Source organism: Peromyscus californicus, unplaced genomic scaffold, assembly GCF_007827085.1.
Source record: "Peromyscus californicus insignis strain IS unplaced genomic scaffold, ASM782708v3 Scaffold_24__1_contigs__length_46423439, whole genome shotgun sequence".
NCBI classification, from domain to species: Eukaryota; Metazoa; Chordata; class Mammalia; order Rodentia; family Cricetidae; genus Peromyscus; species Peromyscus californicus.
The window spans coordinates 9,457,589-9,471,403 of record NW_026294535.1 but is presented as its reverse complement, the minus strand read 5'-3'; the positions used below and the strand labels follow the sequence as shown (position 1 = coordinate 9,471,403).

The 13,815-nt window shown below is 41.2% G+C and overlaps 1 protein-coding gene across 15 annotated transcripts in view; it reads right to left on the bottom strand.

The window, feature by feature from the left end:
* Anks1b (ankyrin repeat and sterile alpha motif domain containing 1B) overlaps positions 1–13,815 on the bottom strand; it is a 1,024,799-nt gene that overhangs the window by 47,019 nt on the left and 963,965 nt on the right. For 7 of the 15 annotated variants that reach the window (XM_052753099.1, XM_052753095.1, XM_052753094.1 and 4 more), the window contains 2 exons: positions 4,904–5,032; positions 2,799–2,870 (listed from right to left, as the gene is read on the bottom strand). In XM_052753099.1, coding sequence (XP_052609059.1) covers positions 2,799–2,870; positions 4,904–5,032 — 201 coding nt within the window. Of the gene's footprint in view, positions 1–2,798; positions 2,871–4,903; positions 5,033–11,137; positions 11,213–13,815 lie in introns of all 15 variants that reach the window. The other 8 variants (XM_052753096.1, XM_052753098.1, XM_052753092.1 and 5 more) reach the window with 2 other exon arrangements.

Below are 13,815 nucleotides of genomic sequence, written 5' to 3'. Positions count from 1 at the left end.
TGGCCAATGCTAACATCATGGATTACTTACGGTTTCTGAGGCTATTTCTTAGGTACATAAGCAGCCCACCTTTCTAGCTGTTATAAAATTCAAGACACAATATAACCTATGCAAATCTGCGATGTGCTTGATCCTGGAGATTGTCAGGGCAGGTTATTAAACTTTCATTGGCTTTTGTGTTCTAATATGTAAAGTGAAGACAATGGTGATACAGGTTGAACATCCCTAATCTGAAAGTATGAAACCCAAGGTACTCAAAACCCTGATACTTTCTGAATGTCAACACAATGGCACCCACGGAGAATTCTTTGTGCAATAGGTTACAATCAAAATGATGGTACACTATAAAATACTGCATAAAGTTATCTTTGGACTTTGTATACAAGGTGTATGTGAAACAAAAATCTCATTATGTATATGTAAATAATCTGAGAAGAATTGTAATTCAAATTACTTCTGGAGCCAAGCATCTTGGATAAGGGCAGTGCCCACCTCATGGACTAATTGAAACACTATGCAATTCTCTTGGGCTAGGCACCCAAGTGCAAACTGTACTTAGCCCTAATGAACTGACTTCAGGAAACCACAGCTTTATTTTCAGGATCATTCATCAGGATGCCTTCAGCTGGTGGCAGTGTGAAGACACATCTTAGGTGATGCATCTACCAGTCCAGGAGAATCACATGCTCACACATTGGTCCCCTCCAGGGAACTGTCAATGCAGTGAAGGTAGGAGCCCCATCTTAGCCATCTCTGTTAGCAAATGACACTTAAGAAAACACTTCTCGAAATCTGATTTGATTCTCACTGAGAAGTTTTCATTTCAGCTAAAGCACATACTATAGAGCAGGAAACTTCTTTTTCTCAATTAAAAAGATTAAACTGGGTTAAGTTTTGATCTGCAGTGCTTTAGCCTAATACTATTACTGTACATTGACTTCTAAGATATTTGTGTCCTAAAATATGATAGCTGGCAAGAACTTGATTATATTGGGACTTGAGATGCACAACATTTTTAGTTGGTGAAATTTCTAATTCACAATGCAACAGTCTTAGACAACTGCTCAGGTCTTCCCTTCTGCCTTTGAAGGGCCTCAGTGAATGCAAATTGCGTTACCATATCAAGACCTGAAATGTATTTAATCAAGATAGCAAATGAGATCTTATGATATTCTAAGAAGCAATGAAGTTTCAATTTTCATGTAAACTACCTAAAATAAACAGGAAGCAAACCAGAAAGATGACCCAAAGAACAGAGGAATGGTTTTTAAATGGGCAGTTTTTTCTAAGTTTCATTTTAGGCCACAGACAAATATTTAACTCAATTATTCTCTATTGAGACTATTAAAATGGTTTTGCTATTGCTATCAGGATGTAATTTCAGATCCATTCAATTCTGAGAATCTCACATCACAAGTCTGGTGTATTTTAATGATGCTCCATGCACAATGCACTGGTTATGTTGACTAGAACCCTGTAGTGGCTGGACTCAGGTAATTTAGTTAATAGTATAATTTGAAAGACACCGAATTCACTTCTTAGATAGGCTCCTGAAAATCTCTGAAATCACTGAGGCTTGATGATTGAAAACTTTTCTCTTTTTCACATTGTTTAGTGGTGACAAATTTAGGTCAGATATATTCTATTCAGAACACAAGATTCCCAGAATTATAAAACCAGGAACCCCCTCAAGGTCACTCAATCTGATGTAATTCTCTGAGGATGAAAACATTGTATCAAGAATAAAAGGACTCGGAGGCAAGAAAGCAGTGACAGATTATCCAGGATCAGAATGTGTTAGCACCACATCAAGGGTTAGACTACTATTTTAATCATTTTGCTCCCTGTTTGATCAAGATATTAAATTAGTGATTGTGTACCAAGGTCTTATTTTTATGCAGATTCACATGTATTTGGTTCCAATTAACACTAAACACTTCGAATCTGTCTTTAAAATTGCTTTAGCTCAATTACATGTTTTTCATTATTTAAGCTCCAGACTACTCACTCATATGAAACTAATGATGAAATGCTGGCCACAAATAAAAGCTAGGGCCCTTTTTCTAAGGATCTGCGATTTGATTTGATTCTGACTATTTGCCATTCTAAATAGGTCCAACAGTCTTAATGTTTTAGTGTCAGATCTTTCCATATTATCCACATGTCAGCTCTGGAGGAAGCAAGAATGGGAAGAAAAAGCGAAATGTACTTTGCTTAAAATTCATGGTTCTAGCGGCCACTGATTATGGACATTCATAATTGCATTTCTGCCAATATTCACTGCCCTTAAATGTTCCACTCTACTCAGATTCAAATGTTCTTCTTGCAGTTAAATAAAACCAAGAACAATTAAGAAGAGTCCACACAAAGTTAGCTTTACATAACATGCTCCTGGTACCTCTGGTTTTGATGGGTTTTGGTGCATTAGCAGGCTTTCCAGTGAGCATTCTCAGACTGTCTAATTGGTGCTTAAAATCATTTTCTCGAAATAGACTAAAGGTTACCCCCCCCCCCCAATCTGGAGGATGATCAGTGTTTGTACAGTTAACTTTCATTCTTTAAAAATAATCAGAAGCAAATGTAATATGGTCTAAATATAGCAGAGACATTATCATAAACTACAGCCAGATAAGCCCAAGTCTAAACATCAACAAAGCCCAAACACCTTTTTACATAACACCAACGTGATCAACAGACAAACTGATAAAGAAAAAAGTAATCCGAAAGGTGGTAATCTGCATGGACACCCGGCGCTTAGTACTCCAGCTACCAAGATAAAACAGTTTGGCAACACTCACCCGCATCTTTGCGCAGGCATCTTGTGTTGACTCTGTCCCTCTAAGCTCTTTGATCAGCATAGAACCTAAATACTAAAACACACACACAATAATTGGAACGACATATTAAAATGAGAGTATAAATATGAGTAATGATTTGGAAACAAATTGTGGGAAGGCTACTGGCGAGGCTTCTTGGCTGTAAGTCGTTGATAACTTTAAAACAACTAGCAGTAACTGGTCCTGAACGGATGGACAGAACACGGCAGAGTCAGCCGTGATTTCTGAGAGCCATGAATCCATCTTTATAAATGTTACGGCACGTTCTAAAGGGGTCAGCTTTCAGATTGTCTTTAACTGCAAAATGGGGGTATCTAAAAATGCTTTCCCATTTTTTTTCTGGAGGCAGCAATATCTGCAAAAAATAAATCACACTACTATCAGGGTAATTGCAGGGTTGCATGCGACAGCTGAGGAGCGAGGCAACATGGCCCCGTTTGGGCTTATTCTGCAGCATAGGTAATTAAAACGGGGCTGTTATGAGGCTGGGATGCAGTTTTGGACTTTTTTTTTTTTTATTCACAGCTGTGTGCCCGGTGCTTCCTCCACCTGAGAATGCACGTCATTCTCATTTTATAGGGACAGAGCTGATTCCCTGGTGCAGAGTGACACACGAGGAGCTGGATGTGAGTGAAGGAGAACCTCCCCAGAATGATATGCCACGTTGCTGCTCTGCGATTGAATCATGGATTCCTGCTACACAGCCCCACTCAGTCTCTTGCTTCCGGTGGGGCAAATCAATTTAAACAAAATGTCTTTGCTGTCTGTGCGTCCCCAGCCCCCACACTGAAAATAAAGTCAGTTCACTTATCAACTTCGTGGAACTTCAGCTGGTTCTTTTGTTTTACCTCTCTTCGATACCTTCCAAATAGTTTTACATGTATTTTAAAGTCTGAACCAAAATAAGGATTGTAGAAGAGGTTATCAGACAGTGTCCTGCTCACATGGAGGCATCTCAGTCAGTCCTGAGGACCAGGAGAGTACAGGCTCACTGAGAATGCGCAAGGCAAGGTGGCCAAGGCTCAGTCTAGAGCCTACACACAGGGCCTTGTTCAGAAAGCCTCACAGATGTCAAGCTTGAGCTTTGGGAGAAGCCACAAGCCACAGGAGAAGAAGACAGCCCAGTGAAATACACCCAGACTGGGAGGACATTACCAGAATGTGTCTTCATCATTAAGAAAGATGATCTCAGCCAAATTCTTAGCTCTTCCACTTTTAGGAAAGTTTGCCCTAATTGAAACATTTCTTTTTTAAAGAGAGTCAGTCTCAAGGTTCAGCCATCTTTTTCTTTTCCCCCTTCTGAAGTCATGCCAACCATCTCCTGTTCCAAAGCCTACAGGACTTGCTGAACATTCACTGTTCACACATCTTGGCACAAGTGTTCCTTTCACTCCATAAAAAGGAAAGGAAACAAAAACAAAACAAAACAAAACACCAAAACACCAACCAACCAACTAATAAAACAAATCAACAAAAAAAAAGCCCCGTACGGCAATCCATTGTTAATGACAAGGAAAGAATCTTGCATTTATATAAAGTGGCAGACCTGACCTTCTGAGGACACTGGCTTCCTTTGATTTTACTTTTTATTTATGGATATCTGGAAGAAACCCAGGGACCCCCGAATACTAGGCAAACATTCTATTTAAAATTGTGCTTTATCACGTTTTTTTTTTTTTTTTTTTCCTGAGACAGGGTTTCTCTGTGTAGCCCTGGCTGTCCTGGATCTCACTCTGTAGACCAGGCTGGCCTCGAACTCACAGAGATCTGCCTTGTTCTGCCTCCTAAGTGCTGGGATTAAAGGCGTGCGCCACCACCACCCGGCCACGTGGTTTTTGAAATACATAACTTTATACGAAGGCACAGAGCAAAACTTATGCTAACCGGATTTAAAGGGTTCAAAAGCCCGCATTATCCGGACATTTTCAGGAAAAGGAAAGGGAAAAGAAACCCTTCAGAAACGTCTGTGATGGACACTTTGCTACATTTTCAACGAATGCCAACTCACCAGGAAACGCAGCCTCTATCCCCATCGGTGCCCAAATACTGAGTCTGGGGTCACTTACAAAAGCTTTGTAGTCACAGGACTGGAAGATGAGCTTTTCCGGATGATGCTGCCAGTACTGAACTGGAGTTGAGGCTGTGGCTTCGTTTGGAGGTCGCAAGGTGATAGAAGGTTCTCCCCAGTCCCCTGTCTGGAAATGACATTTATTTTAGAGGCAGTATAAGCAGCAAGCAGGTTCATTCTCTCTAGCTAGTCTACCTAGTTAGGGTTACCTAACACATCTGAGCTATAAATGTACAACGCATTTGGGTGTGTTATGTGCACATAAATATTTATTATTTTGTTCCTATATGAATTAGTTAGCATTGTATTTTCCTAAAGCTGAGAATAGAGAGGTCAAAATTATTCTATCTTCAGAATGAAAACTTAGGCTAATTAATTTTAAAAATAAAACATGAAAATATTAGTAAGTAATTTACCAATTCATAATATTCTGTTACAACAGAAAAGTAGGTCTGAATTTAAAAAATAATGACTGAAAATTTCAGTTAGAATTCCTTTTATTTTAGAATATATAGTTTCATTCATTTCAGTTCCCAACTATGACATTATCATGTACTACGAAAAATTTTATATCCTTGGAGAAGGTTTTACAGGTAAGATACTACACAAAATGCTAAAATAAAAAATCCCTAATGGGTGACAGCTAATTTCCCTCACCGGCACTCCACTGCAAAGATGCAGTGTTTCTCTGATGGCCTTGGATGTCCTCAGCCGCCTTCTGCAGAACTACAGTAGTCCACACTGTGGCGTGCTTGTATGAACATTGGCATGTACGTGAGACTCCCCATCCAGAAGCATGTCACATATGATGGGATGTCCTATTAGACACATGTCCACTAAGCCCGGCCTAAGACAGGCCATTCCATCATCTCATTTGTTTAATATGAACGAACATTTTTAGAGTCAAAACTCTATCTTGGCAGGTCTTCTCTTGGCTCTAATCTGACTGACGTGTCACAGGTGGGGGACGTTTTAGTCTTTTCCATGCTAAGCTTTCTGGCTTCTCGAAATTCAGTTCTTTGTTCTCAAATGGACGCAACTAAAACTAGACTAAGCGTCCCCCAAGCTCCTGTCTCCTCACCCAAACTTGGTTGGCCTTACAGAATTATGAGAAATTATTTTCCTTAGGTATTGGAAGCATATAACAAGGCCTTATGAGCTCCCAAACCAAATAAATCTTTGCTGGGGACCAAGTTCCACTGAGTACTAGCAAAAGGGCTGACACACGGTGGGATTTCTGGGGAGGATTTTCATGGAGTCCATGTACCCTCAGGCACACATTTTGGGAGAAAAAGGAAGTGCATAACTTTCCCTAGAGCCCTTGAAAGGCTGTGGTAATCCCAAAAGCAAAGAAGCCCGGGCCTCCAGGAAAGGCTCAGAACTGTGAGAGCCATGCTCTCTGTGCATTTTAGAATTCTGTTAGGCGGGACAGAGGCAGCTGCCGAAGATAGAAAGCTCAAGGCAAGGGCCCTGCCTTCTGGAAATTTCTAGCTGGCTTTGAAAAGCAGGAAGGAAAATTCTGAGTCCTGTAGAGGCCTTTTCCTAACAGTGTGCCTGGAGCATTTCTTCTGTACGTGGATCGCCTGGCATCACAGGTGGGCCTTGTTAACAGCATGCCCACCCCTTGGCCTCTCCTGGGAGCAGGTGTCTAATGAGAACTCCTTATGCCCTGCCTGTTCTCAGCCATCGTCTGTTTGTTTTGTTCAGGTGTGGGCTTGTTTGTATGTCGACTGATCCACCTAGTGTCTGATATTTTAACACGTCTCATTTAAAATATATAAATGACATTTAAAACCTGTCACGGTAACATCAACACTTTTTTTTTAACTTTATGGCCTATCCCTGGCTCATTATGGAATTTTCTCTTTATACGAGTTATTTGTAAAAGTTATGACTGATTGCAGTTAATTTCAGGATTAAGCTCTTCTCTGATTTTATATTTTGACATTTTCTTTTCCTTATTTCTCAAATGTCTGGCTTTTTTATTACTTCTTTAGTCTTTCTTTATAAAGCTGGTTATGTACCGCCCTTAAAAACCCATATAGAGAGCAACATGAAGGCTCTGTGAGATTCACTCCTGCTCTAAAGCTGAGTCTAAGAACCTTTATAACTCTGAAAACACTGCAGCCATGAACTCTCAAAAGGTCTCCCCAAGTCTAGCAAACAACCCTCACTTATCCTGTTAAACTTCTCTCCCTCCCGGCCTCCCCTGAGAAAGCAACAGCAGCACAGGAAACAGGTATTGTACACGTAAGTCACAAGTGACGTCGTCAACAGCACAACACAAGTTTGCACGCCACTCCGTGGAATGATACAAGAGGAAGATTTGGGTGACATCCAAAGACCCTTGGAACCGGGTGTCTGCTGACGTGACAGTCAGCCAAGCAACAGATCTTCCCCAGGAACCCTACTGTAGTTAGCGGAGGTATAACTTGGCAGAGCTGAACAGGCAGGAGCTGGGGGGTTACTGAGGGCTGCAGGGGAAGGTTCGGGAAGAGAGCTGGGCAGGAGTGGTTGCAGTAAAGCAGGGAAGTGGGGACGTTCCACAAGTTAGTGCATTCGGCATGCAAACCCATGTGCAGATCCATTCTCTCCCCGTCAGTTGGGCCACGCGCCTTCATGACTAAACTGTACAGACTTAAAGCGGAGCTGCAAGCCAAGTGCTAATCCAAATGTTTACATCATTCATAGAAGTTGGAACAGCCATTTTGGGCATGACAAACCGAAGCACACACTTCTCTGTTGGTAATCATCAAGATCACTTATTTAATAACCATTTGAAGACATGAGTGGCACATCCACTTAACTGTTTAGACAGCGCCATCAACTGCTCTCCTATGCCTCCATTTGCTCCAAAAGTCACAAACCACCTGCTTTGGAATCCAGAGTGATCTGATAGGACCTCCCCTAGAAGCTATGAGGGAAGATAATTATAGGGGAGGGAAATATAATCCTTACTTTATTTTCCTTGTAGTCTTGAAATGTTGCTTAAATGTTTAAATATTTAAAAATTCCCCACAGGGATTGAATTGACCTTTCTGGAAACAGACTCTGCTGAGTTTTGTCATGCTTTGTGCTAATTCCAGAAACGCATTTTCAGAAAGAAAAGCGTTCTTCGGATTGGATTTACAAGAAAATAATTTTTTCTTCCTTGAAATTCAACTTCGTCTTTCTTAAAACAAAACAACAAAACAAAAAAACCTCTAATCTATGACTATTTAGATGAATCAAAATGTTGATGTTCAGTGCTCTTTTTAGAGTCAATGTGAATGGAAGGACTCCAAATGGGCTTAGTATCATACTCTCGTGAAAGATGGGAATGACCTTGACCTTGAGCTGGGATTCAGCTATGCTAGTTGACTGCCAGGAAAAGACAAAAGAGTTCAGAGAATGAGAGTGTCTTAGGTCTCAGCCCTCCCTGAGGTAGAATTAAAGCAGGAATGAGCCTTAGAGGCGCTGACCTGCATAGTTACTATATGTAGTAGCAGAGAGGATTGAAAAATAAATGACTTTTGCCATCATAATTTTGAAATTATATGAAATAATTTCAACCAGGAAGCCTTGGGTTAGCTCTTGAAGAACAAGCTATACATTCATACATACATACAATACCTGTATTTCTTCAGGCAAGTGTTTTAAATTAAATCCAATAATTTTCCAGTTTAAAGTTCTTATTAAAAATTAATAAAAATCAAACAGACCTAAGAGAAGTCTTTTGCCTCAAATAATGGCTGTCATAAAAGCTCTTCTTTAATGAGAAACAGCCTAACCTTGGGAACAATGATGCAATAATAGTTAATTAGAGCAACAATGGACTAGGAAAAGTTTGGTGGAGATGTTGGTCATACTTAAAACTGTTACTGACACAGTGATCTTTAGAGGACTTCCTCAAGTAATTACAGAAGATAAATTGAGTCAAATAACTTTTAATAATTGTCTTCAGGCTCTTTCTTTAGCACTTAGAATACTTACAGAAAGCTCTTTAGGTTAGGGACCTTAATATGCTAAGAATTTGGTCATGGCTTAAAACTTCATTTATTGTTATTTGCTATATGTTATATATATATATTAAGGCTTTTTATATTTTATTTTTAAATAAATATAATGGAGGACATTCATTAAACAGGACAAAACATACATCATTAATTAGCACTGTAAACTAAAAATTCAACCTTCTAACATTATGGAAAAATATATTTTGATATTAAGAGTTTTAAATGGAACAGGTTCTCTCCAACAGGTATCCATCAGCCACCAAGCATTAATTCATACTCTGGATGAGTTTGAAGGACTTGTAATTAGGCCATATATAAAATAATGCAATTAAATTAAACTTTATTTTATACCACTAGCTGAAAAATATAACACCACTGGTTGAACTTAGTTATATAAAACTCACAGATGCCCCTTGGTAGATTTTTATTAGATCAATGACTCGGAAGTGCAGCTTTTGACTTCTGTGGTATTTTATAAGGCAGGGCAAACTGACATCTAGGGAAAGTTCTAAGATTGTGCCAAGTAGCAAACATGACCATTGCGTACTCTGACAACGCAGTGGGGAAGCATTTTCTATAGTTTTAATTTTCTTCTAAACAATTTCCCTTTCCCAGGGAAACCAGCAAATAATTAAAAGCTTTGATTATGACTTGGCTTTCTAACATTTATAGAGAAGTAGGATATTTTCTAAGCCTTGTATAATTCTTTTTTAAAAAAAAATTTAAAATTGAGACTTAATTGATTTTTTTAATAGATGCTTTTAAATCTTTTCTGCTAGGAGCTACTTCCACCTACCTGCTTATAAATTTAGCTCTGAATATTAACAAACACCATTCTCTACTTCTTCAGAGCACCCAATGAATAACTAACATGCTCTGAGGTGACAATTGTCACTCTGAGGTTTCACTTTCTGTAATTCTGATGATCTTCAGAGAAGGGCCACCCAACCCCATGTAAGCGATTACATTCACCTCCCACAATCACTAAGGCTTTCCAGAGTGCCACACAGAGCTCTGCACTTTTGAACACACACACACACACATACACACACACACACACACACACACACACACACACACATTTGGATGTGATGGTAAGGGAGGGTCTCCTCCCAACATTCATACGTGGGAAGGCCAGGGGCTTGCAGCAGTTGTTTGAAAACTTCTCCAAGAGCTCATTACAGTGCGTGGTCATGCAGTTGTGTTTTTGCTGAATGTGTGCTATTGAAGAGGAGCAGAGATGGTCACTTCGGAACACTTAAAAGCTGATGTCAGCACTGTGCACTTGGGAGGGACTCAGGGTCACGGAGCACCAGGCCAGGCAATGTGCAGATATCATGGTCCTCAAGAACCAGAAGTCCCATGCACAAAAGCATGGATGTGCCTAATGTGGCACCCCCAGGGAAGCCCTTCACATGCCGCCCCAAGAATTTTCAGTGATTCTCAACCAAACGTCTCAAGCTTTCAGACAATAGACTAGCCAATGGGGAAAGTTTCAATGGATGTGAAAATACGATTGTATTTTAAAATATGAACTCAAAAGTCTATGCCAGAATGTTTACAGTCCAAGTAATTTTTTCCGAAGTATGCAAATGTAAAACACGAATATTCAAATATTAAGCAGCTCAGAATAAAACGGGTCACAATTTCACATGCATTCCAAGGATCGAATCAATACTGCCAAATGGAAAAAGGCTGAGAACCACTGTACAGCTGTGAGAGCTCTTCCCTTCCTCCCTGGCTCGTCTCCCCCAGCATCTGCATCAGTTGCAGGGGATCTCATGCAAGTCAAGTACTTCTCACAAATAAAGTGCGTAAATCCTTAGGGACCATCGGACACAGAGGGCTGACTAGCTCGTGGACACGAAGTACAAAATGGGCAGGATGACGCTGATATACACACGCTTCTCTATGTATTGCTTTACCCTTTGCCTTTTTTTCCTATAAAAGCACGTTAAGACAGACACCTGGAATGAAAGCCGAAAAACTCACACAGGACGGGTTTTAACTGTGGGTTTCCAAACCAAGTATGTTTCTCATTTTAGGACAGTGTTTACACGTCAACCAGTCACGAAGCACAGAGAATGAAGGATAATCGACAGAGCACTTCGGAAGCCACCAGACATTACAAATCTTCCGCATTGCTGGGACGGAGTAGCTCGGGCCGGTGACACAACACTGCGACACACTATACAAGTGCAAGTTCAGGAGGAGAAAAGAACCGTTCGTAGCCTTACATTATGAACCTGATGGATCGCTGAGAAAGGGAATCCAGCGTTCTGATTCGTCCATATTTCACAGACAGACGACTGCTGGTATAAACAGAAAACTATCTTATCTTGTCAATATTTAAAACATGGCAGCTACCAACATCTATCCAGGAAGGGGAGGAGGGAGACAGCAGAATACAAGAATCACATTTCTTAAGGAAAAAAAAAATTAAAAGAATGTTTAGGGTACTCAAGGTTTAACAACTGACTTCCAAGTCATTCTTTTTGATTAAAAGTATTTTGCGTTGGCTGGGAGTGGGGTGGGGTGAGAGGCTAGACCATTTATGCATTAGTGCTATGTCAAGGGAAATTACCAATAAATTCACGCCTCAGATAAAAGCAAACTATTTTTACTTTTGCCATGAAGAAAAGCAGCATCTTCCCTCTTCATAGCATTATTTTCAGAAAATAATTATTTCATTGAATTCAAGACAGAGGGGGAAGGCATCTTTAAAATCAGTTAACATCTGGATTTTCTTATCTTCAATGGTCAAGAACTAATAGTAAGCAGTACTTGTGCCTCCAGGGATCTCTAGGGCAGAACTCTGTGGCTGAAAAACCACAGGTACCCAGGCCCCCTGAGGAAGAGGGTGTACTGGAAGAGCCCCTGCTGAGAGGGAGGGTTGGGGCCAGGGCAGCTCAGCAGCCATTTACGGGTGCAACGAACCAGCGTCTTAACTGGGCTCTCCACCGTACTAGCAGGCATCTAAAACGGTAATGTGTGCTCAGAATCCAACGCTCAACCAACCACCAGCCCTCCCAGGTGCTGCAGCAGAAACTTCCATACAACCTGTGGCGCTTGTGGCCCAAGTTTTTCAGAGTTCTTTTCGTGAATGTTGTCACCGCAAAACACACTGTGATAGGGAATGTAATCCTAGTACTCTGGAGGCCGAGGCAGAAGGTTTGCTGAGCTATGGAGGAAAACTGTCAAAAACTAGTATCCCTCCACAAAAAACAAACAAAAATCCCCAAACCCAAACACTGTGAAACTGAATAACAGGATATGGTCTGAACTCACTTAGCAAGCCCTGTGTGTGTCCCTAGGAACCCCAGTGGATCTGACGAAGATCACCACAGGGAGGGGACATATATACCCACAATACGTCCTGGAAACCCACTGAGGGGCCGTGTCAGCCATAAACAAACTATGGGAGCCAGCTTGTCCTGGATTAAAAGTTCCCTCCTCTGCCATCTTCTCAGAGACACTCACTAGACGTCAGCATCTCTCTCCAGTTCCGATGCTTCTCCACCACACTGGTGCCTCTGCCGTCTGCCCGGTGTGCTGGAGACAGATTGCGGATGCCTGGTATTCCGTATGGAAGTTACAACCCTGAGGCCTGGCCATCTCCCATTTATTGGCTCCCACTTTAAGCTTCAAGCCATTTTCTCTACAAAGGAGGATCTTCATCCTATTTTCCCAAAAATTCATTCTCTGACAAGTCATGTCTTGGGGACTAATCCTCCTGCCTTCCCTACCCCTAATGGCTTCTTTCTGATTTAAACATACAGTGTCCCTCAGTGTCTGTGGGGGATTGGTTCCAGGACATAACCTACACACACCTCCCGTACACTGCAAAGAATGTAACACACAGGTGTCATACTATACTGTCTAGGGACGAATGACAGAACACATAGGTGATCTACTGTCCTGTCTCTGAAAAATATGACAAAATCGTACAGTGTAGATGTAACCAATCTTCTTATTAAATAAGAAACACAGAACCAATGCAAAGAAGAAAGCCAAGAGGTCAGAGCTAAGAGCTAAAACCTTACCCTTCCTCCTGCAGTGGTCCTACCTCTCCGAACCAGAGCTACCCCTGTGTTAAAGTCTTTATATAGAGTTCCTGTCCTGCCTTCTCATTGGTTGTAAACCCAACCACATGACCGCCTCCTCACGGCCTGTCTGTATAGGCCTCCAGGTTTTCCATGATTGGTATTGATTAAAGGCATGTGTATCCAATAATGGCTGTATCCCTGAACACACAGAGACTTACCCAGCTCTGCCTACCAAGTGCTGGAATTACAAGCGTACGCTACCACTGCCCTGCTTTCCTATGGCTTGCTAATAGCTCTGACCCCCGGGCAACTTTATTTATTAACATACAAGTAACATTTTAATACAAATAAAATATCACCATAGTACAGCATGTTTACTGTTTTTGATCTGCTGTTAGTTGTGTCTATGGATGCAAAAAGGAAGGATGTGGAGGGCCACCTGTGCTGACTCTAGGCTTAGCTGGATTGATACCTTTACAGGCACTAAATGTATTCATAGGACGCCCTCAATCCATAGAACCCCCTCACCCATATTGTGAGTAAATTCTGCCATGTAAGTCAAAGCCCCTAGCTCTTGCATAGACTTCTAACAGCACCAGGAGCTAACATGCCACCAGGCACCTGACAGAGGAGGAGTTCAACATTCGGAGAGACAACACGACTGGCCAAGGCCCCATGGAGTTGGCATAGATGACAGGTTCTGGGAAGCTGTGAGGGACTTGGCCAGAAGGCAGAGGAACTGCTGGGGGGCTTGGATTTCTGAGCCTGAAGCAAATATCCGGAGATGCGGCTGCTTCCCTGTACGGTCTCAACTCCACAGTTATCTAAACACAGAAAAGTTTTATTTCCTTTCCACCATTAGTATTGAA